This window comes from Schistocerca serialis, chromosome 4 (genome assembly GCF_023864345.2).
Source record: "Schistocerca serialis cubense isolate TAMUIC-IGC-003099 chromosome 4, iqSchSeri2.2, whole genome shotgun sequence".
NCBI classification, from domain to species: Eukaryota; Metazoa; Arthropoda; class Insecta; order Orthoptera; family Acrididae; genus Schistocerca; species Schistocerca serialis.
Genome location: NC_064641.1, coordinates 792657336 through 792683344, shown reverse-complemented (window position 1 = coordinate 792683344; position 26009 = coordinate 792657336). Strand labels below are relative to the sequence as shown.

The window sequence follows — 26009 nt, the reverse complement described above, 5'->3', positions numbered from 1 at the left end:
GGATTTCAAGTTGGTTACATATATCTAGATTTCCAGAGTGCTTTTGACACAGTTCCTCACAAGCAATCCTATGGTGTTTCATTTCAGTTGGGCAACTGGATTCTCAATTTCCTGTCAGATAGGTCACTGTTCATAGTAATTGACACCAAACCATAAAGTGAAACAGGACTGATATCTGGGGTTCCTCAAGGAAGTGTTATAAGCCACCAGCTTTTCCTAATTTATATAAATGATTAGAAGACAATCTGAGCAGCTCTCAGATTGTTTGCAGATGACACTGTCATTTTCTGCCTAGTAAAGTTATTAGAAGATCAAAACAAATTGCAAAATGTTTCAGACAAGAAATCTTTATTGTGAAAAAATGGCAGTTGACCCTAAACAATAAATAGTGTGAGGACCTCCATATGAGTACTTAAAAAGTCCTTTAATTTTCAGTCACACGATAAATCACAAACAATTTAAAAGATGTTGATTCAATGAGGTACCTAGGGATTACAATTGTGAACAACTTGTTTGTCCTCTTCTGGAATATTGCTGTGCAGTGTGGGGTCCTTAACATATAGGATAGATAGCACATGAAGAACAAGATCAAAGGTCAGCTCATTTTGTATTATCATGAAATAGTGGAGAGAGTATCACAAATATAATATGTGAGTTTTAGTGGCACTCATTAAAACCAAAGCATATTCTGTTTTGGTGAGATCTTTTCATAAAATTTCAAGCACCAGCTTTCTCCTCTGAAAGCCAAATTATTTTGTTGATTCCTCCCAAACAGGGAGAACGGCAGTTCCAATAAAATAATACAAATCCGAGCATGTGCAGAAATATTTCTGTTTTCATATTTCCCACATGTTGTTTGAGAGTGGAATGGTCTAGAATAGTCTGAAAGTGGTTCTCTGAACCCTCTCCCAAACACTTAAACGACATAGTAGTAATTTAGATGTAAAGGAAATAATTATGTGCAGTATTTTGCTTGGGGGGACATTGTCTAGATGCCTGCCAGTTTTATGTAAATGTCACATATCCAATATTCAGTCCATAAGTCCTTCCATCATTTTTCATGCTCTAACTTTATTTCCCTTATACAGCTTTGTTGTGAGTGGTTCCTATTTTGACAGCTGGTTGTAAGCTGTGGCATTTTAAAACATGAAACAAACTTTTTGTTAGATCGTAAACATTGTGATTTAAATATAATAAAGTGTTTTTGATGTTACCAGTATGTTATTCAATTTTAGGATGATGGCATCTCGTGTGGCACTAGATGCTCAAGGTCGTTTGATATTGAGAGAGAATGGCAAGATAATCCTGCCTTATGAACATTTCGCTAATGCTGTAATGTTGAAGCATATGAATGGGCCACACGGGCTTCATCTTGGATTGGAAGGAACCATCAGAGCTGTAAGTGTTTTAAATAATTTTCAGTGATACACAGTATCATTGCTTTTGGTTTATATTGGACTTTAATGTCCTGTTTATGGCTTATTGTCTACCTACCTAATCATGTGAAGAATATTTATGTTCCATGATTGAATAAAAATATAAAAAATTATTCGCAAAAATTGAACTTCAGTTGTGTCAAGTTTTATTCTTAGCCCATTTTAATAGCCAGTTAATACAAATGGAAAAAATCATAAAATAATGATCAAACCTGGATGTTCAGATTGCATTACAGAACTGCTGGAAAATCTTCGCTGCAATACAGTCAGTTGAGTGAATAAAGATAATAGAAATGACTTCATTCAGTTTGCAGCGCACTTTTACTAATTATCTTTGTGGTTGCTGTGAAGAAGAATGAAAGTCTCGTAAGTGGAGCTATAATGTTCTATTTACTGTCAATGCCACCTCCCTCTACACTTCCATCCTCAATGCCTATGACCTTGCCACTATGGAACACTACCTTTTTGAACATCCAACTGACTTCAAACCTACAACCTACTTCCAGGTCACTATGACCAGCTGTATCCTCACCTGCAATTGTTTCTCATTTGAAGGCTTCACCTACAAACAAATCTATGGTACAGAACCCCCAAACCCCTCACTTGGTTCAGATTCACTGGTGACACCTTTGTGATGTGGATCGAAGGTGAGGACACCCTATCCACATTCCTCCAGAGCCTCAACACCTTCTCCTCGATTCATTTTACCTGATAATCCTCAACCTAACAAGCCCCTTCCTCAATTTTGACCTCCACATCAAACATACCAACCACCAACAATAACTCCACTTCCGAAAGTAGCTGCCCATTGCATACCAAGGTGTCTCTTCCATGCAGCCTAGCTACCCATGGTTGTGACATCTGTAGCGACAAGCAGTCTCTCTCCAAATATCTGAATGGTGACACTTAGGCCTTCACAGACCAAAGCTACCCTCCCAATCTTGTCCAGAAATAGATGTCTCATGTCTTATCATTCCACTCATCTCCCACGTCCCACATACACACTGTCTGGTCACAAAGGAGCACTCCTCTCATGACTCAGTACCACCCAGGACTGGAGCAACTGAATCACATTTCCCGCCAAAGTTTCAGTTACCTCTCACTATGTCCTGAAATGAGGAATATCCTCTCCAGTATCCTCCCCACCCCTCCCACAGTGGTATTCCACTGGCCCCTGCTCAACCCCTGCTCACAACCACTTGACTCATGTCTCACATCCCTGCAACAGACTTAGATGCAAATCCTTCCTACACATCATCCCACTTCCACCTACCCAACTGCAGTACTCCACGGACCTGTCTCATTGAGCGGCGTCCTCAGTGATGTATCAATCATCTTTACTTATGAAGCATTGACAGTGGCTTTCGTTTTTCCTCTGACAAACCGTTTGTATGAATTTCTGGTGGCACAATAGGTTTCTCCCCCACATCTTGGACCTGTTGCTCTTCCATTCATTTGAACTATGAAATTTCTGGGGATCATCCTCAATAGGAAACTTCCTTGGTCCTCTCATGCGTCATACCTGGCAGACCGCTGTATGCGATCCCTCAGTGTTCTATGTGTCCTCATTGGTACGTTGTGGGGTGCAGATTGGCCCTCCTCCATTTGTACTGGTCCCTTGTCCATTCGAAACTTAAGATTATGGGTGCTTCTTTTATTCATCTGCATGTCTGTCCGTCTTACACCGTCTCAAGACTATCCATCATCATGGCATCCCCTTGGTACCTTTCACGCTAGCCCAATTGAGAGTCTGTATGCAGAAGTTGCCGAATTACTGGTGTCCTACCACCATGACTTTCTCCTCAGTAGAAATGCATGCCGTTTGTCTGCCATGCTTGGCCACCCATCCTATGCCTCCTTCTTCGATTGCTTGTTTGATCACCAGTGTGGGACATATTCCTCTTCTCTATTACTGCCTGGAGTTCGCTCTCGGCTCTCGCTCCTGCAGCTTAACTTCAAGGTACCTGCAATTTTCCCAGTGGGTGTGAACTTTTCACCACCTTGCTTCATGTGGCAGCTTGTGTTCACCTTGGCCTTCATTCGGTTTCTAAGGACACTACTCCAGCCTTGCTCTATCGCCTTCATGCTTCGCATGGAATTTCACAATAGTACTGTTGTGCACACTGATGGCTCTCGGACTGACCGTGGTGTTGGGTGTGTCTTTGTTATTGGCACCAACGTTTTTTGGTATTCGCTTCTGGAACACTGATCTCAGTATTTATAGCATAGCTCTTCACCCTGTATTAGGCCACACAGTCCATCTGGCAACACCGGCTTTTCAATTGCATCATCTCTCAATGCCCTCCAAGGCCTCTTTGTGCTGCACACCGTCCATCCCGTAGTGCAAAGGTCCAAGAAAGCTATCACTGCTCACTCTTGATGGAACCACTATGGTGTTCATGTGGGTTCCTGGTCACTTTGGTTTGACAAGAAACGAGGCCACTGACACTGCTGCCAAGGCTGCAGTTCTTGTACCTCAGCCTGCTAGTTCTTACATTCCCTCCGATGATCTCCGTGTTGCTGTCTGTTAGCAGGTGGTGTCACTTTGGCATCACCACTGGTCCCCCCTTCATAGGAATAAGCTCCGAGCTATTAAGCCTCTCCCAGCGGTTTGGACAACCTCCTCTCAGCCCTCTCACTGCAAGATCATTTTAATTAGGTTGCGTATTGGGCACTGTCTTTTTAGCCATTACCATGTGTTAAGTGGTGCTCCCCACCACTTTGTGATCATTGCACCCAGTTTTTTTGAGTGTCAGCCATTTCCTTACGGAATGCTCTTTTTTTAACCACTTATGTTCCCTTTTGTGTTTGCCATTTGAGTTGTTGGACGTTTTAGTGAACGACACATGGTTTGCCGACTGTGTTTTACTTTTTATAAATCATAGCAATATGGCAAAGGTCATTTAATTTTTAGTTCTTGACATCCGTTTCTCTATGACGTATTTTATAAACCTTTCTCCGTGTCCCTGTTTTTAGCTGTCTTGTCTTTCGTTGTTTGGGATTGATGTGTAGTCATTTTGAACTCATCTCTTTGTCTTCGTGTTCTACAGTTTTTCCTTGGGCATGTATGACCCTAGTTGTTTTTGTGCCCTAAAACAAAACAAACGAACCTACTCCAGTCCTGTCGCAGGCATCTCCTACTCCAGTAAAGGCAGGGGTACTTGTGAAAGCAGCCGTGTGATCTACAAATTAAGTTGCAATCACTTTGCCGCATTCTGTGCAGGCATGGCAACTAACAAGCTGTCTGTCCACATGAATGGCCTCCACAAACTATAGCCAACAAACAGCTGAACCACCCAATTGCTGAACATGCTGCCCAATATGGCATACTTCACTTTGGGAACTCTCCCTACAACATATCCTTCATTTCTGTAACCTCCTCGGCCTGAACGTTCTCCACTTCTCTCCTCTTCCTCTTCCCCTTCACCAGCCTCTCTCCACAGCACAAGTCTCCTGACACTGCACCTAGCAGCCCTATCCTGTCCCTACCACATCCCTGCACACTCCCACAGGCAGCACAGTATCTTCTCATACCCGTACGGTGCTGTCCCTCCCCCTTCCAACACAATGCCTCCCCCTAATGCCCACCACCCACCCTAGTAGATTGCTGCTCATGTCAGACGGAGTCACAGTCAGGCTCCAGCACCCAGAGACAGTGGTTACATATGTGTGAGTTGTGCTTTGTGTGTGTGTGTGTGTGTGTGTGTGTGTGTGTGTGTGTTTTCTATTTTGGAAGAAGAACTTTGTCTGAAAGCTAAATATTTTAGCAGTCTTTTTATTGTGTCTTTCTGTTACTCAACACCACCTCTATGTGGTGAGCAGCAGTCTGTCCTTCCCATTTTGTTGTTAATGTTCTATTTCTTTTTGATAAGCCAGTTCATTTCTCAATATCTCCAGTATATGATGATTGATTATCTTAACTCCTGTTATTTCTAAACCACATCAGATCCAGCTAAAAGAACACTGCTTGTCAAAAATCACATAGCCCTTTGGCATGTCTAACTGTATACCCTACTGTATGCAGGTAATCAAAGAACACAGTGTTCTGAGGTTGTAGAATTGTCCTGGAGCTGTGCAAACCCAGGATGTAAGAGAAAGGTATAAATAAGTAGATAACAACAACACATACAAGAAAAACTCACCGATACTTCAAAGTCATGGTAAAGATTTTACAGCCTGAAACAGAAATTGGATATTGCAGATCTGTGCATGAAATTCAGCTTTTCAGAAGTTAATATAGAGAGATGGTGGTTGGAGGTCTAGAGAAAGAGATATGTTAGAAGATAGTGTACTGACTGGAGTGGGTTGCAATAGAATAAAAAATATAGGTAGATTTGATGGAAAAACTGTAGTGATTTATGTTACAGAAATCAAGTGAAGAAAGTGGCAAGAATAATGAAGAGGAAAAGCCAAATAACAGTAAAGACCAGAAAAGAAAAGTTGTAGCACCAAAGAATGGTATCAAATTAGTTGATATGATTGAAAGAAAATCAGTATAGACATAATGTGTACTTAAATGAACCATCATATCATACCAAAATTGTCTACAGCTCAGAAATCTTTTTTCACCAACATTGTTTTACCACCCCAGATATCTGAGCATACTTCACGAACAGTCTTTTACTTATCAGAATTCAGGAGTGACTTTCTTGCGCGTCTCTGTTGGACCAAAACCCAGTTAGAAAGGACAAGGGCCGTTTAGCCTTAGCATAACATTATATTCTGCTAACATATCACTCTGGATCAAGTTATGCAGTGAAATGAAATTTTATGACAAATTAAAATTTTCTGCCAGTTCTAAACTTGAACTTGGAACGTTTTTCTTTAGTGGTCATTGCTGTGTAAGCAGGGCTGTCAAGGAACATCTCTGGAGCAATTCAAAGCTTCAGTCAGCCACTACAACCCCCTTCTCCCACCCACCCCCTTCCATCTTAACTCTTCAGATGTCTCAGATATCATCCAACTAATTAATTTCAATGAGCCATTTGACATTTCTCCCCTTTTTAAAGAATGGCCTAACCATAGGGTTAAGTTTGTTTTCCAGTAAAACCAACACAAGAAGTAAATGTGGACATAGTGAAATACACAAGTGACAGAATGATGAAGATTTGGCTGAGGACGAGTAGTGTGTTGTTGTTGTGGTCTTCAGTCCTGAGACTGGTTTGATGCAGCTCTCCATGCTACTCTATCCTGTGCAAGCCTCTTCATCTCCCAGTACCTACTGCAACCTACATCCTTCTGAATCTGCTTAGTGTGTTCATCTCTTGGTCTCCCTCTACGATTTTTACCCTCCACGCTGCCCTCCAATACTAAATTGGTGATCCCTTGATGCCTCAGAATATGCCCTACCAACCGATCCCTTCTTCTGGTCAAGTTGTGCCACAAACTTCTCTTCTCCCCAATCCTATTCAATACTTCCTCATTAGTTAAGTGATCTACCCATCTAATCTTCAGCATTCTTCTGTAGCACCACATTTCGAAAGCTTCTATTCTCTTCTTGTCCAAACTATTTATCGTCCATGTTTCACTTCCATACATGGCTACACTCCATACAAATACTTTCAGAAATGACTTCCTGACACTTAAATCTATACTCGATGTTAACAAATTTCTCTTCTTCAGAAACGCTTTCCTTGCCATTGCCAGTCTACATTTTATATCCTCTCTACTTCGACCATCATCAGTTATTTTGCTCCCCAAATAGCAAAACTCCTTTACTACTTTAAGTGTCTCATTTCCTAATCTAATTCCCTCAGCATCACCCGACTTAATTCGCCTACATTCCATTATCCTCGTTTTGCTTTTGTTGATGTTCATCTTATATCCTCCTTTCAAGACACTGTCCATTCCATTCAACTGCTCTTCCAAGTCCTTTGCTGTCTCTGACAGAATTACAATGTCATCGGCGAACCTCAAAGTTTTTATCTCTTCTCCATGAATTTTAATACCTACTCCGAATTTTTCTTTTGTTTCCTTTACTGCTTGCTCAATATACAGATTGAATAACATCGGGGAGAGGCTACAACCCTGTCTTACTCCCTTCTCAACCACTGCTTCCCTTTCATGTCCTTCGACTCTTATAACTGCCATCTGGTTTCTGTACAAATTGTAAATAGCCTTTCGCTGCCTGTATTTTACCCCTGCCACCTTTAGAATTTGAAAGAGAGTATTCCAGTCAACATTGTCAAAAGCTTTCTCTGAGTCTACAAATGCTAGAAACGTAGGTTTGCCTTTCCTTAATCTTTCTTCTAAGATAAGTCGTAAGGTCAGTATTGCCTCACGTGTTCCAGTGTTTGTACGGAATCCAAACTGATCTTCCCCAAGGTCGGCTTCTACTAGTTTTTCCATTCGTCTGTAAAAATTTCGCGTTAGTATTTTGCAGCTGTGGCTTATTAAACTGATTGTTCGGTAATTTTCACATCTGTCAACACCTGCTTTCTTTGGGATTGGAATTATTATATTCTTCTTGAAGTCTGAGGGTATTTCGGCTGTTTCATACATGTTGCTCACCAGATGGTAGAGTTTTGTCAGGACTGGCTCTCCCAAGGCCGTCAGTAGTTCCAATGGAATGTTGTCTACTCCCGGCGCCTTGTTTCGACTGAGGTCTTTCAGTGCTCTGTCAAACTCTTCACGCAGTATCGTATCTCCCATTTCATCTTCATCTACATCCTCTTCCATTTCCATAATATTGTCCTCAAGTACATCGCCCTTGTATAAACCCTCTATATACTCCTTCCACCTTTCTGCCTTCCCTTCTTTGCTTAGAACTGGGTTTCCATCTGAGCTCTTGATATTCATACAAGTGGTTCTCTTCTCTCCAAAGGTCTCTTTAATTTTCCTGTAGGCAGTATCTATCTTACCCCTAGTGAGATAAGCCTCTACATCCTTACATTTGTCCTCTAGCCATCCCTGCTTAGCCATTTTGCACTTCCTGTCGATATCATTTTTGAGACGTTTGTATTCCTTTTTGCCTGCTTCATTTACTGCATTTTTATATTTTCTCCTTTCATCAATTAAATTCAATATTTCTTCTGTTACCCAAGGATTTCTACTAGCCCTCGTCCTTTTACCTACTTGATCCTCTGCTGCCTTCACTACTTCATCCCTGAAAGCTACCCATTCTTCTTCTACTGTATTTCTTTCCCCCATTCCTGTCAATTGTTCCCTTATGCTCTCCCTGAAACTCTCTACACCCTCTGATTCTTTCAGTTTATCCAGGTCCCATCTCCTTAAATTCCCACCTATTTGCAGTTTCTTCAGTTTTAATCTACAGGTCATAACCAATAGATTGTGGTCAGAGTCCACGTCTGCCCCTGGAAATGTCTTACAATTTAAAACCTGGTTCCTAAATCTCTGTCTTACCATTATATAATCTATCTGAAACCTTTTGGTATCTCCAGGGTTCTTCCATGTATACAACCTTCTTTTATGATTCTTAAACCAAGTGTTAGTTATGATTATGTTGTGCTCTGTGCAAAATTCGACCAGGCGGCTTCCTCTTTCATTTCTGTCCCCCAATCCATATTCACCTACTATGTTTCCTTCTCTCCCTTTTCCTACACTCGAATTCCAGTCACCCATGACTATTAAATTTTCGTCTCCCTTCACTATCTGAATAATTTCTTTTATTTCATCATACATTTCTTCAATTTCTTCGTCATCTGCAGAGCCAGTTGGCATATAAACTTGTACTACTGTAGTAGGCGTGGGCTTCGTATCTATCTTGGCCACAAAAATGCGTTCACTATGCTGTTTGTAGTAGCTTACCCGCATTCCTATTTTCCTATTCATTATTAAACCTACTCCTGCATTACCCCTATTTGATTTGGTGTTTATAACCCTGTAGTCACCTGACCAGAAGTCTTGTTCCTCCTGCCACCGAACTTCACTAATTCCCACTATATCTAACTTTAACCTCTCCATTTCCCTTTTTAAATTTTCTAACCTACCTGCTCGATTAAGGGATCTGACATTCCACTCTCCGATCCGTAGAACGTCAGTTTTTTTTTCTCCGGATAACGACATCCTCTTGAGTAGTCCCCGCCCGGAGATCCGAATGGGGGACTATTTTACCTCCGGAATATTTTACCCAAGAGGACGCCATCATCATTTAATCATACAGTAAAGCTGCATGTCCTCGGAAAAAATTACAGCTGTAGTTTCCCCTTGCTTTCAGCCGTTCGCAGTACCAGCACAGGAAGGCTGTTTTGGTTATTGTTACAAGGCCAGATCAGTCAATCATCGAGACTGTTGCCCTTGCAACTACTGAAAAGGCTGCTGCCCCTCTTCAGGAACCACACATTTGTCTGGCCTCTCAACAGATACCCCTCCGTTGTGGTTGCACCTACGGTACGGCTATCTGTATCGCTGAGGCACGCAAGCCTCCCCACCAACGGCAAGGTCCATGTCTCATGGGGGGGGACGAGTAGTGGATTGAAGGATTTCATCTAAATATGTGCATCACAGACAGGAAATAAAGAGGAGTACATAGAAGACTGCTGAGAGAAATTTGAGAATGAAATTATGGATGTGGGTGTTGATAGTGATGGATGATTTAATGTCTAGGTGGGAAATGAACAGCTAGGGAATGAAGAGATAATTGGTTGTATGAAAATGGGAGAAACAATATAGTGGAGATGCTGAGTAGCAGATAGGTGCAACAAAAAGACTCACAGCTTTCGGTCATTAAGGCCTTTGTCGACAATAGACACACATACGCACCCAAACAACATCGCAGTGTGTGGTTTCAGTTATCTGAGACTGCAGTCATGTGGGCGAGTTCCATTTGCATGAGTGTGTGTGTGTGTGTGTGTGTGTGTGTGTGTGTGTGTGTGTGTCTATTGTTGATGAAGGCCTTAATGGCCGAAAGCTATAAGTGTAAGTGTGTTTTGTTGTGCCTGTCTGTGACTCAACATCTCCGCTATATGGTGAGTAGCAACTTTCCTTCTCATAATATTGTTACATTCCTGGATTTGAAAATGGGAGAAAGAATGATGAAAAACTGTAGTGAATTATGTTACAGAAATTATGTGAGTTTTGTAAAATAAATGTATGAATTATTGGCTTATGTGAGTCAGTAAGAAAAATAGCCAAATGGTTGGGGAGAAAGAAGGACAAGGACTACTTCCTGGTGCAAAAGCAAAATCTTTGGCAGTCGATGGGTGTAACTGCATTTCCAGGAGAAGCTTTTCGTGGAGACCATGGAGCAAAGGTGGCAAAGATGAGGATGGGTAAAATGGAAAGAATACAGGCAATAAAGTAGAAGAAAATAAAAGTGTAAAAGCAAGAAGATAGAAAGGTACAGAAAAAGTTTGGTGAGTTGCTTAAGCTTTAAGTCCCAAGTGCTGACTATTGAAATGTGGAAGAGGAATGGGGTAAGTTTGAAGAGACATTTGTAAACAATGTGGAGAACACCTGTGGCAGGATGTCTGGAAGGATGAAGGATAAGGAGACACCATCAGAGAAATAGCAGGTGAAGGAAGCAGTTAAGGAAAAGAATAACTCATGACAAGAATAGAACAGAGACAAAATTGAAGAAAGCAAATGGAAATACCAGGAAAGCAGAAAGAATTTTAAGGAAATGGTAGCAGAAGAAATGAGGAAAAGTTGGTGGAATTCATACAAGAGATGGAAAAGGGTGTTAATTAGGATAAGAATAAGTCGTGGAATTAAAAGAAGTAAGAGGAATGAAAGAATTTACACAAAGCTGATGAAAGGGGCTGGTGGTGAACTAATACCACAACCAAAGGAGATAAGACAAAGGTGGAAAGAGTACTTTGACAAACTACTAATTGTAAAAATAATTATGAAAAGAGAAGTACAGCGGGAGGATCTGGGTGTGAAAAAAAAGAGGAAGATGATACAGTACTAGATGCTTAACTAGCAGTCAGAAGAATGAAAACAGGAAAGACAGCTTGAATAGATGAAATAAATGTGAAGATGATAAAGGCAACTCTAGGTACTGGGTTGCAATGTTATGTAGATTGCTAAGGTGCATATGCAACAGAACTGTGTGCTCACAGAATGGGAAAAGTGAACAGTAATTCCAATCTTCAGGAAAGGATACAGAAATGTGTGTGGTAACTGTCGAGGGATTACACTTGTATCAAAAGCAGTAAAATAATGAAGAGGATACTGGAAAGAGGATTGAGGGAAAAAGTGGAAGATCAGTTAGAAGAGGAGCAGTGTGGTTTTTGACATGGTAAATCGGTGGTGGATCCAGTCTTTAGCAAGAGATAGTTGATTGAAAGCGACTGGGAGTATGTGAGAGACATGGAGATGTCTGAACTTAGTAAAGCCATATGTTAGTGTCCCAGAGGAAAGCTTCAGCTGTGTTCAGACCCTAGTTGGAAGAAGTAATTGGTTTTGGAAGCAAATGTGCTTTCACAATTACCCATACTAATGTAAGGAGTCCATAAAAGAAGGTCCTAGTTGTAAATTTTAGTAGTGTCAGCTTTAAGCATCGTACAGTGTTGGGAATTCAGGGTCACAATTAAAGAGTTACTCACAATTTTCAATAAGCTTATATGCTGGTACTGCTTTGTTGGTTTCCACTTGCAGTGCCACATACACAAAGTGTCATCTCCTGAACATGGCATTTTGTGTTGCGCAGCTTGCTAAGAGTGACTCTTTAATTTCAGTTCAGTGTGTGTTCCATCTAAAGTTTGTCACCCCCCATGTGATGTAGACATCTTCTCATGGTGTAGTCAATTGAAAATGACTGGATGTATGTGTGCAGGGAAAAGCACGTGATGACCAAAACTGTTTGAAGATGATGGTGATGACTGTGTCATGGCATCTTAACTGCATAGTCGTAAGATATCTGTTCAGAAACCAAGTCTTGAGCTTCAGTTGCCAAAGACGACCATGTGGGAGGTTTTAAGAGATGTTTACACATGTGTCTATACTAGTTACAGTTGGTACTTGCTTTAGAGATGACTTTCTTGATCATGTGTTGTTCAGTGACAAGGCAACTTCTCATCGAAGTGGGAAGGTAAATACCCATAATGTTCTAATCAGGGGTTCAGAACATCTTCATGAACTTGTATGATATCAAAGCGATTCCCCAAAATTAAACATTTCCTGTGTTGTGTCCCATTGTCAAGTATACAACCTCCCCCTCTCTGTGATTTTGCACTTAAGCTACCGTAACACAGGTGGCTTATTTGAATATGTTGCAAGAATGGCTCTTTCCCCAAGTAGAAGATGACTTAAACTTTGACAGCAAGATGGAGCCCCTCCCCATTGGCATCTTCTTTTGTGGGAGTGGTTGAATGTCGGAAGTCCCTGGCTGTTGGATTGCTTGTAATGGTCAGTACGATGGAGCTCTTTGCTGCTGACCTAATTCACCTGACCTCAAGCCATGCAATTTTTTCCATTTGGGCTTTATAAAAGACAGTGTCTACATTCTGCCACTACCTAATAATTTGCCAAGGTTGAGACACAGAATTGAAAAGACTGTTGCTTCCTTTGCTCCAGACTTGTTAACCAAATTGTGGGGACAGTTGGATTTTATGTTGGATGTGTACAGTATGACTAAAGGTGCACATACTGAATATTTGTAGGAAAACTGGGCTAGTTTACTTTCACTTTGATGTGCAATTTGTTGTAAATAGTCTAAATTAAACTGTTTTAATATACCATTGAAACTGGGACATTCTGTTGTAGACATCCCATATTATAAATGCAAAAGTAACTCAGCCCATTACTTTTGCACAACTAAACTGCAAAATCAGTTTAGATGAAATTTTGTATGGAGATAGCTTGAACCCTGAAAAAGAACATAGGCTACTTTAGAAAATTAAAAAAAAAAGTCACTGAACTTAAAAATTGTTAAAAAAATTTAAATTTATTTGATACTTATTGTATAATGTACAAGGTAAGTCCATAAAATAAGATCTCCAAGGCACTGGAGCTGTGAGGAATGCTTTCATGCAAGATCTGGAAACACTGACATGTAGCTTGGTTCTCTCCCTTCAAATCCCCTCCAACCCGAGTCTACTGCGACACTCAGTCTTGACTGGGCAGCCGTTCGCGATGGAGCTACCCCTCACTTCTCCTAGCTGCCCTGCGGTGGATTCTTAATCTCCCTGATTTGCTACCCCCGGTGTTAAGAGACAATGCCTCAGTGGCTGACTTAGTATTAAGTTTTATTCATGACTGGGACTTTTACCACTTTCTATAAGGGAGGGCCACTTAACTGTATCGGGCCATTGAGGTGTTCGAAGAACACTGTGTTGCCTCCTCTGCTCAGACCAGGCTGTGACTATCTGGGCTTTGTGATCCATCCCAGCCCTTTTATTCTTCCTCCCCCATCTTGTGTGATGTGTTTGACTTCTTCATATTTTGTCTGTCTGTGCTTCTCTTGCCCTGTCAGTGTTGCTAGTCTTTTGTTGGCAGTTTCTGAGTGGGGTACCTCTGGTAAGTGGTGAGGGATGTATGTCCCCCTCATTGCTCGCTGCTTTTGGGGGCTCCCAGCTGCCCCCTGGATGGGGCACATCGCCTGCCTTTATTCCTATATCTCCCTTCCTTCTGTTTTGTCCCTTATCTGGCCTTTGTTGACCTTTGATAGACCTCCGGATTTTCTTCCTCTGGATTTTGTGCGGTAGGTTGTCTCTGATGTACAGTCATGTAGAGCTATCTGTTCAAGGAAAAGGATGATGATGTGCTACCTTGGTCCCTTTAATCATCCACACTTACTTCTCCTGCCAGGTGTGAGTTGCATGCAGTGATTTGTGATTGGAATTTGAAATGTAATTTCAGAGGTTTTCTGCTTTTGCTTATGACTTGTCACCTTCTGCCAGTTCCCATTTTCTATTTTGCGCTTCAACCTGTCTAATTCAAGATATACTATTTCTAATTCTGCCTGAAGGGTACAAATCTTTTTTCCCTGTTCTGTGAGTCTCTTGTCTCGACTGCAGAATCTACAGGTCCATGGGAGAGCCCTCATTCACTGGCTTCCCTGCTTTAGTCAACACAATGAAACACCAACCCGCAACCCTGACATGTTTCTCCCATACTAACGAACCTATGGCAACATCCACATTTATCACATGGCATTACTTTTCTGTTTAACAGTAATGGAAATTCCTGGATGGAAGAAACTTAAAATAAAGGAAAGGCAACCACTCACCTAGAGAAGATCAATGCAGGGAGCACAGTAATACATAACAGAAAACAAGCTTTCAAGCACTGCTCTTTTTGCCAGCAATAGCACATACATTCACATACACAACACAGACACCAAAATGCACACTCCCATAGCCACTGCAACCAGCTTGGTTGAGTTGGTTGGTTAGTTAGTTACCTTCCGATGAGTTGCACAGCTAACTTCTAGGCAGCAGGCAGACGTGAAACATAAGTTTGTAGATGCCACACAGATATTCGCTGAGTGTAAGTTTTGTGTACCAGAAGACACGAAATGAATGAAAACTAGAAGCCCGATATTTTTTAAGAACAATCTTAAACAGACACTGTCAGGAAGTCATGAAAAGCAGTGCAATTTATCCAAACCGGCACATTGTGTTCATCAACTGCTGTTGATAATGTCAGAGTACTTGGCGTGTGCGACCGTCAGCCATGACTGCAAACTGCCAACATAACATATGTAAATGATATTACACTTTCAGTTTCACATTAGGCATGTTTTTACTTTTTGTGGATGATACAAATATGGGAATAAAAAATAACACAAGTCCTCTTACTGAAAAGGCAACTAATGAGAGATTTGAAAACATCAACAGATGGTAGAAAGCAGATGGGTTATCATTTAATTTTGACAAGACTTAGGAAATAGATTTCAATACTTCTCACAAAACTCCACAGGCTGCTAAAATAAGTTTCTCAAACAATGAAATATAAGAAGTAGAACATTGACAGATCATAACCTTCATAGGAAACCCACTGCCTAGAATTAATGAAGCACCTGGGTCAACTATGTGTGCAACAAACATTATTACTCATATAGGAGATGATGCATATTTCCATTCACTAATGAGTTATGGAATCATTTTTTGGGGAAATTCGAATTTCAGGGATGGCATTCCATTATACAGAAGTGTGGTACAGGAATCATTTCTGTGTTTGTTTAAGAGCATCCTGCACAGACCTCTTCCAAAAACTGGGTATTTTGACAAATAGGATGCTTCACAATACACACATTCATTAATGTCCTTTGTCATCACAAATATTTCATTTTTCATAAGAAATAGTGAAAGGCTTGAATATAATGAAAGAGCCAAAAATAACCCTTGCAAGGTTTCAGTGGGTTTCTTTAGTACAGAAAGGGGTCAGATACACATGTACACACATTTTTCAACAACCTACCAGAGCATATCAAATGTCTTGTAAACAAAGTAGTGAAGTTTAAGACTGAATTCAGGAAATTACTGTCGGGAAAGTCCCTCAATTCCATTGAAGAGTATTTTCAAGAAACTCTAAAATTTAATGTAATATGTTAACATAGAATTAGCACCACAATACAGTAATTCAATGTTATTTCATTGTTTTACATTTGAATTAAATGTGCATCCTTGACTTCTTTCTGCATCGGAGAGACAACTGTCTGTAGGGTCCATGGAATATGACTATTGTCATGTAGCGTTTAAGATATTATACGAAAATTACAATATATACCAGTTATGTGGTAACCTTGATGCTTACAAAGCAAAGAAGAAAGAATGCAATAGACTGATAAAATAATCATCTCTAGCTTTTATTTAGATGAAGTCACTACTTTGAATAATATGTCTTAATACTGCTTGATAATGTGTCTTAATACTGTGTGGTCCCCCATAAACAAAAATAGGAAAGGTTCAAATAGGGCAGCCCAGAGATAAAATAACACTGTAGAAGGATGCAAAGCAATACACAGATCCATATCATCACATGAAATCAATAACACTTGTAACTAGTGTTATGGTGAGGTAGTAGACAAACTCAAGAATTGCTGAAATCCTGTAGCAAAAAGCTCAGATAAGATCCCCAGACCTAGATGGTATATTTACTATGATAATCAAGCATTGCAGTCATTGGTTGATGCAACAGTTGACTCTTCTTGTAAATTCAGTCTTAGAAAAAGAATATTTTGTTGTTGCCTTGGGGGTGGGGGATGTAGTGCCTGTATATAAAAAGGGAGATGGAAAGATCCCTGGAATTATCACCCTAGTATTATTTACTATACCATGTCTGAAATAGTAGAGACTGCCTTCAGAAGAAGAATAGTAAATTTCATAAAGAAAAATATCATATTATATGAGATACATCATGATTTTAAGAATGCAGATCTATGGAAACAACAGTAGCAAACAATTTAGCTTGTGTAGCTGAAGCATTAAATGAACAGAAGAATATGTCTGTTGTAGTCATTGATCTTTGTGAGGCATTGATTGTGTAAGCAAAACAAAAGTAATTAAAACAAAAACTTAGTAATTACGGCATAACTATTATTCATAATATGGGTAAACAATGTAATCGTATGCAGATGACACAGCTCTCATTGAAAGGCACTTAGGATTAAGGGTTTAGTTTTTGATCAAGTGAAACCAACCCTAGAAGAATATGCTGAAGCAGTAATTTCATTCTCTAATTTCTCTAGGAATTTCTCAGTGCTCTCTTCTTTCTTTCCTGTCTGTGGTGCTTATACTTGGATATAATCATTCGCTACATTACTTGTCCTCAGCTAAATCGTCATCATCCTGTCATTTGTGTATTCCATTGTGTCCACATATTCTTGTAGAGTTGGTTTTAGTATTGCAGCCCCTCCATTTTTGGCTTCTTGTCTACAGCTTCCATAAAGTGTGCATTCTTTCCTCAGTCTCCTCCTTCTTCTTCCCTTCCACTTGATTTTACTAAGCCCCACCAGTCATGGTCATCACATTAATAATAACCACCAATGTCTAGCCATCCACTTCCCATGGTTCACCCAGAACCCCAAGAACTGTGGGTCACTGCAGGGTATGCCATAACCTTTCATGAGGCTCGGTTTGAAGTATTCCATATGTAGGCTATTATTGCAATGAGCTCACTACTCCCAAAGGCATAGTAGAGCTATTGCCAGCATATATTTAGGCTACCCTACCCCTAACATGGAGAGCAAACACCTTTTATAGCTGCTCCTGTGGAGTGCATGCACTGTAGGTAATGTGATACAGAGATAGTTGTTCTGCTTTTTACAAATTGAGACTGCTGTATTCTCTTCAGTGTCTAAAAATTCTGACTATGTTCACCTGTATCCTTGGCAAAGGGCCCTTACAGGCCCAGTCTTTTTTTTTTTACATGGGTGGTACTCCTCCTCCTCCTCCTCCTCCTCCTCCTCCTCCTCCTCCTGCCTCATTACTTGTAAGGTGAGACCCTAGGCTTGGGAGGGCGGAGGTAATTCCTCATTAGATTAAAATCAGATGACATACATCTTGAAACTGATTGTAGTTTTGGATTCATACACTTCATCTGCGCATTGTATCAGAGCAGCTGACCATACATTAATTTTACTACTCCACATTACACTTCCTCCTTTGGCTGAAAGTTGTTCCCCCTTTACATTTTTCTGATTAAATCTCCCAAAGCAGATTGAGTAGTCTAATTCCAAGATAATAGTGAAGCAGTTTCTTATCTTGTAGTTTTCCTTTAACAAATATGTTCACGCACCTGATTCTTTGATGCACATAAGGGAGAAAAGGCTTATTATTTTAGTTACGTTGGAATAAAACTTCTAAGACTGTAGAGACCTTTTTCTGCTCGCATATTATATTATTATTATTATTATTACTATTGTTGTTATATCACAAATTTGAGGCAGTAGGATTTTCTGGTTTCGTTGCATAGGTGTGTAGAATCACAGGTATTGAAAACTAAAATTTGTTGTTGATAAAGTGCACTCTGGTTACAGGTAATGGAGTCCTATACAATTGGAAGAGAATGTTTTGGAATGGAGAAAGAATTTATCGTGGATGTGGTCCAGAATTGCCCAAATGCTGCTTGTCGTTATTACAAGAACCAACTTGAACTAACACAGAAGGGCATGCACCTTAGTGCGCCTACATACATCCCTGATTCAGCAGGAGGTTTGTATTAGCAGGCTGATATGTGTGCCATTGTCTGCAATGTGTGACAAATGGAACAATTTAGTTGGCTACACCAATATCTGTGGTGTATACTGCAGCTGTAACACATCTCTTCTCATCCTATACTAATCATAAATAATGTATCTTCATTATCCATTTTCCATGAGTAGCTGACAATAGTGTTCTTAACTTTTGATTTAACTGATTGATATACCACCTTTTGTTCACTTTACTTCAAAGATATGTAGAATACTTCCTGACAGATTAAAAATATTGAGGACTGTGACTCATAACTGGACCCTTTGCCTTTCATGGGCAAGTGCTGTATGACTGACTATCCAAGCACGATTCATGAATCTCTTCCACAGCTTTACTTTCGTCAGTACCTCTCTCCTACCTTCCAAACTTCACAGAAGTTATCCTGCATGCCATGGGATGAGCACTCCTGGAAGAAGGATATTGCGTAGACATGGCTTAGTCACAGCCTGTGGGAGTGTTTCCAAAATGAATTTTTACCCAGCAGGAGATGAGGTATTGGTGGAAGTAAAGCTGTGAGAGTGGCAACTCAGTTGGTAGAGTGCTTGTCCGCAAAAGGCAAAGGTCCCATTTTCAAGTATTCCAGCACACAGCTTTAATCTGCCAGGAAGTTTGAATAGCACAGTCTCTACTGCATAGTGAACATTCATCCCAATATGTATAATAGTTTGTCAGTTTTTAATATTGTCTTAACATAAATAGCCTCTTGGATATAAGACATATGTTATGTGGCTGCAGTACAGTATTTGGGAATTAAATCTTCAATCTTGAGGAGGTAGTCAACATTGAACTTTCATCTTTGGGATTGCAAATTATGAGTAGAAATGGATCAAGTTCAGTAGTATTATGCACAAGCCGTAGACAGGTATGTGCAGAGCAAAGTTGTGAGGATGGGAAAGAGCCACTTTGGTTTGACAGCCATGTTTGATAAACTACTCCAAAAGCAAAGGAAACCTCACAAATCGTCATTGGTTTCATTCTTTACTGAGTGTCTTTAGCTCCATCATAGTTCAAGAGCAACCAGTTGGTTTCACGTGTTGTACATATTCCTCATAAGTCAGCATGTTGTACCCAACATTTGAAATTGACTGGTTGCTCTGCAATTGCATTGAATCTGAAGATGTTCAGTAAGGAATGAAACTAGAGATTGATAAGTCTGAGAATAGACTGCATTAAAAAAGTTATAAAAATTGATCTATTTCTGTTCCATATCATTGATCTTTGAATTGTCATTTATTTTCATAAGTAAAACATTGACTTTAGGTAATACCATGCGTATCACTTCAGAGTCTTGTTGCTGCCTTCTCTCTCCTTCCTTGGAGTGCAGCCTTGTATGGAAGTCAAACATGGGCAATGAGCAGTTCAGACAAAAAGAGAATTGAAGCTTTTGAAATGTGGTGCTACAGAAGAATGTTGAAGATTACATGGCTAGGTTGTGTAGCTAATGAGAAAGCACTGGAAGGAATTGGGCAGAAAAGAAATTTGTGGCATAATGTGACTAAAAGAAATGAGACATCAAGGAATTTTCAATTTATTGTTGGAAGGTCATGTGGGGGATTAAAATTGCAGGAGGAGACCAAGAGCTGGGTATACTGAGCAGGCTCAAATGGGTGCAGTAGTTATTTGGAGATGAAAAGATTTGCAGAGGATGGAGTAGTGTAGAGAGCTGCATCAAACTGTCTTTGGACTGGGTTTACACAGGTTAGAATGCTACAACAATGGCCCCAATCATGAGAGAAACAATGAGCTGCCACAATCCTTTAAAAACCCAAGTTTTTTTGTATTAGAGAAAATTCTTAGTCAGATTGTTGGGATGCCAACTCCTTGTCGCTCATCACCAGCCTTGGGTAACCTCTTGCAAGTCTGTATTTCTCACTTGGAGTGCATTTCTCAAAGTTAAAACTTCGCAGTGGTGCCAGTGATTGTTATTTCTGTTAGCTCTCACCCCACAGACTCGGACAATGTCAGTTGTGTACTTCGCTTTTTTCTAAAGTTCAGACTTAGCTTTCAGTGCATTAGTTAGTCAGATTGCAAATAAACAGTGTCAATCAGACATTTGAGTATCCTTTAGCCTTCTGCTGCAAGCATCCTGTGGAACCTCAAAATCCGCACCTCCCATAGATGCCATGTGACTCTGTGTGGTGCCGATCCAAGCAATCAGCCTGCCTTGGCAGGAAGTTTGTCTTCTGGAATTTGCTCCTAACGACTCTGAAACTGCAGACTGACCTGTAACCACCCGTTTTCCCACAACATATTTACTGTAGTAAAGATTTTTATTGGACAGTACTCACATTTTTGTAAGTTACAGTCGTTTTTGAACATAGGGAAAATGCATGACTGTAGATTATATTCATTATTTAAACATGTGCTGTTTACAAAGTGTCTAAAGCTAAGGTACAGATGACTTTTATTTTATATTAATTGGAATTGAAATTACACTCAGCAGGTTTATTCTTAAGATTTATTTTCTGTATCCCTTCAGGTACAAGCCAGTTAAATCCTTCAGTTCAAGAGGCTGCTGCAAATTTATTGAGAAGTGCTGCATATCCAAGTTCAGCAGCAGGAGCAGAATTTGGTGTACCATTACCACTGCATCACCCAGTGGAAATGGGAGCAGATGCTGCAAATAAAAAGGCTCACCACAAGCAGCAAAAAACCTATGAGCAAGTTGATTCAAAATTAGCAGACTTTTTAAGGGCTAATCTTGAAAATCTTGAAGGTTTCTCCAGTGCTAATAAGGTAGGGAAATATCTCTTTCACACACATACTGGTCATTTGATAAATTTCAAAATGTCAGTCAGTTACCATCCAAAAGTGTAAGTATAGAAGGATGAAGTGTGCCATGCTGTTATGTAACACAAGTTTTCTCAAGAACTTACCGTGCAGCAATGCTTTTAGGATATATTTTCATTGCTTTAAAAATAACATCCACTCCATTTTACTGTAGTCAGAGAATTTCAGCATCAAAGAAATCCCTCTCTGATAGCATATTTTCACAGGTTCCATGGTACCATCAGGCTCAAAACTATTCTGTCTCAGAATGAGTCTCTTCGTAAACAGTTCACAGAATGCCAGTTTAAAACAAATATGAGAAATGAGAGATTTATGATAGAATATACAGTGGTGGGTTAATACATCTAGTGTATACCTATTAAACTTTAGAAAGCTGGGTTAAGCAACAGAACTGTGTATGGACATAATTCTTAATGGTCTGCCCCCTCCCCCCAAACAGTTGCAATGTTGAGTAGTTCCTTGGAAGCAGTTGTACGTGACTGATGTCACCTACAAATGAATAAATTTTTATTATTTAAAAGAAAAACATTTGGAAAACTTCACAGAGACTTTAGAATGATTATTGTTGATAAATAAATTTACATGTACTGGTGTGAGCCCTGAAAATTTTAAGTTTTTCAGATGTAAATAATAGATTTCAGCTATCAGTTGTCCTTTTTAAATTTTATTGGCAGATCTAGATTTCAGCTAGAAAAACTAGCCATTCTCAATACACTGTCATTTTTTATCAATGCGTGTAATGCCTGTTGGTCGGGCTTCATCCACTGTTCATTGAATAGTATTGAGTAGTATTCAATGAACTGTAGATGAAGCCCGACCAACAGGCATTACATGCATTGATCAAAAAAGATAGTGCATTGAGAATGGCTAGTTTCTAGCTGAAATCTAGATATGCCAATAAAATTTAAATAGGACGACAGATAGGTGAAATCTATTATTTACAAGTCAATATAACAGTTGCTGCATGCAACAGCCTTCTGAATGGAAGGTAGCCTGATTTTTCAGATGGATACTACAGGTTTCACCCAAAATTAAGGTTGACAAAATTCATAGTATCGTGATGAAAGATTGAGATTATTGAGTTAGTTGAAAGTTCAATAGAAAAGGTCGAGCAGTTCTTAATATCCTGTGAGGTGGGTGCCATGTTTGTTGACTCAAGATCATATACAGGGTGGTCCACTGATAGTGACCGGGCCAAATATCTCACGAAATTAGCACCAAATGAAAAAATAAGAAGAATAAATCTGTTTGAGCGTGATGGGGAAAACAGATGGTGCTATGGATGGCCCACTAGATGGTGCTGCCATAGGTCAAATTGATAGAAACTGCATTTTTTTTTAAGAGGTACCCCCATTTTTTATTACATATTCGCATAGTATGTAAATAAATTTGAAATTTTGATTTGGAACATTTGTTTTGCTTTGTGATGGGTGGTGCTGTAATTTTCCAACAACTATAATATGCCTCATCCATCTAGATGAGCAGTTGGTAACAATGTGGTTTTTTAAATTAAAACACAAAAAGTAGTTACATTTGGACTTTATTTGTGTTGTTCCAATGTGATACATTTACTTTAGTAATCTTATTATAAATCATGGGAACACATGCTGTTACTGCGTGAGTGACTGTAATAACCTCATTAATGTAATAAATGCTCAAAGTGATTTCCTTCAACTTCATTGCATTTGACAATACGCATAACGAAATTCCTCTCAACAGCAAGTAGATCTCCTTCAGTAATTGTCTCATGTGCATTGACAATGCACTGACCCATACTTACAATGCACTGACCCATACTTTTTAAGTGTTGCCGGTGGATCATCATAACAAATATCTTTCAATTTTCCCCAAAGAAATAAGTCCAGAGATGTAAAGTCCGGTGAACGTGCAGGCCATTGTATGGTGCTTCTACGAGCAATCGACCTGTTTTTAAATATTCTATTTAATACCACTTCAGCTGCATGCATGCTATGTGCCGGACATCCGTCATGTTGAAAGTACATTGCCATTGTGTCATGAAGTGAAACATATTGTATTAGAATTGGTAAAACACTAATTAATAAATTGGCATACATTGCACCATTTAGATTGCCATCAATAAAATAAGGGCCTATTAGATGTCCTCCCATAATTCCACACCATACATTAACACACCAGGGTCACTGATGTTCCACTTGTCACAGCCATCGTGGGTTTTTCATTGCCCAGTAGTGCGTATTATGCCGGTTTATGTTAACTCTGTTTGTGAATGACACTTCATCGCTAAATAGAACTCTTGAAAAAACCTGTTACTGTCTTTTAATTTATTTTGTGCCCAGTGGCAAAAACTTACACGATATTCAAAATCGCCACCATGCAATTCCTGGTGCATAGAAATATGGTAAGGGTGAAATGTATGATGATGTAGAGTTTTCAAAACCAACGTTTTTGAAATTCCCAATTCCCGCTCAGTTTGTCTGCTACAGATGTGCGGATTAGCTCAAACTGTGGCTAAAACACTTATTTAGGTATCTTCATTTGTTGTAGTTCTTGGTTGCGCCTTCTTCCTTGGCTGAACACTTCTGGTTTCTTTAAATACATTAACTATCTGATGAAAGGTCCAGGCACTTGGATGCTGTCAGTCAGGGGATAACGATCAACATACATAACACAAGTGTGTTGGGCAGTTTGATCACAATAGCTATAAACAAACACCATCTACCTTTTCTGTGACTGTTAAACATTCCATTTTAAAAAGATTATGTATACGCTTAATTATTATGACTAGACAAGCGTATTATCGTACCTAATGTAAGTAATGGATTGCGCACAGTGCTATCAGATGTGTTGCTATATTTGTGAGAAGCGCCACACATCGCAAAGCGAAACAAATGTTCCAACTCAAACATTTCTATTTATTTACATACTAGAGAAGGAAAGTTGCTACTCACCATATAGCGGAGATGCTGAGCCGCGACAGGCACAATAAAAAGATTCACACAGTCATAGCTTTCGGCCATTAAGGCCTTTGTCAGCAGTAGACACACACATACACTCATTCAAGTGCAACTTGCACACACATTTGCAGTCTCAGAGAGCTGAAACTACACTGCAAGCAGCAGCACCAGTGCATGATGGGAGTGGTGACTGAGTGGGGGTAAGGAGGAGGAGGCTGGGGCGGGGAGGGGTAGGGATAGTATGGTGGGAGTGGCGGACAGTGAAGTGTTGCAGTTTAGTACCTCCATCCATATCAAACCTACTAACCACCAGCAATACCTCCACTTCGACAGCTGCCACCCATTTCATACCAAGAAGTCCCTTCCGTACAGCCTAGCCACCCACCTATGGTCGTCGCATCTGCAGTGACGAGCAGTCCCTCTCTAAATATACCGAGGGTCTCACTGAAGCCTTCACTGACTATAATTATCCTCCCATCCTTGTACAAAAACATATCTCCTGTGCCTTATCTTTCCAGTCTCTCACCACCTCCCAAAGTCCCACAGTCTGGCCACAGAGGAGCATCCCCCTCGTAAGTCAGTACCATCCGGGACTGGAGCAACTGAATTACATTCTCCGCCAGGGTTTCGATTACCTCTCGTCGTGCCCTGCAATGAGAAATGTCCTACCCACCCCTCCTACTGTGGTATTCCGCCTTCCACCAAACCTACACTGTATACTCGTCCATCCTTACACAACCCCTGCTTCCAATCCCTTACCTCATGGCTCATACCCTTGTAATAGACCTAGATGCAAGACCTGTCCCATACATCCTCCTACCACCAACTACTCCAGTCTGATCACTAACATTACCTATCACATCAGAGGCAGGGCTACCTGTGAAACCAGTCATGTGATCTACAAGCTAAGCTGCAACCACTGTGGTGCATTCTGTGTAGGCATGACAACCAACAAGCTGTTTGTCCGCATGAACAGCCACAGACAAACTGTGGCCAAAAAACAAGAGGACCACCCTGTAGCTGAACACACTGCCAAACATGATACCCCTCTTCTCAATGACTGCTTCACAGCCTGTGCCATATGGATCCTTCCCACCAACACCAGCTTTTCTGAATTGCGCAGGTGGGAACTTTCCCTACAATACATGCTACGTTCCCATAACCCTCTTGGCCTCAACCTTCATTAGTCACTATCCTCACCCATCCAGCCCCCTCCCTGTTCCCATTCCAGCACTACACAGCCGTCATTTCACCGCCACACCCAGTCTTTTAATTTCTTTTATTTTTATTTCTCTCCTTTCCGCTACTTACCCTCTCCCCCCTCAACACCTTCTCTCCTACCCTCCATCTAAACTGCAACACTTCACTGTCCGCCACTCCCACCATACTATCCCTCCCCCTCCCCACCCCAGCCCCCTCCTCCTTACCCCCACTCAGTTGCCACTCCCATCATGCACTGGTGCTGCTGCTTGCAGTGTAGTTTCAGCTCTCTGAGACTGCAGATGTGTGTGCAATTTGCGCTTGCGTGCGTGCGTGTGTGTGTGTGTGTGTGTGTGTGTGTGTGTGTGTGTGTACTGCTGACAAAGGCCTTAATGGCCGAAAGCTATGATTGCGTGAATCTTTTTATTGTGCCTATCACGGCTCAGCATCTCCGCTATATGGTAAGTAGCAACTTTGCTTCTCTCATATTATTTACATACTACATGAATATGTAATAAAAATGGGGGTACCTATTTTAAAAAAATGTA

The 26009-nt window shown here is 40.4% G+C and overlaps 1 protein-coding gene across 1 annotated transcript in view; it reads left to right on the top strand.

Moving 5' to 3' along the window:
* LOC126473373 (uncharacterized) overlaps positions 1-26009 on the top strand; it is an 89147-nt gene that overhangs the window by 11179 nt on the left and 51959 nt on the right. Inside the window, exons 3-5 of the mRNA XM_050100380.1 lie at positions 1236-1398; positions 18322-18496; positions 21015-21271. Of these exons, the coding sequence (XP_049956337.1) occupies positions 1236-1398; positions 18322-18496; positions 21015-21271 (595 nt within the window). The remainder of the gene's footprint in view (positions 1-1235; positions 1399-18321; positions 18497-21014; positions 21272-26009) is intronic.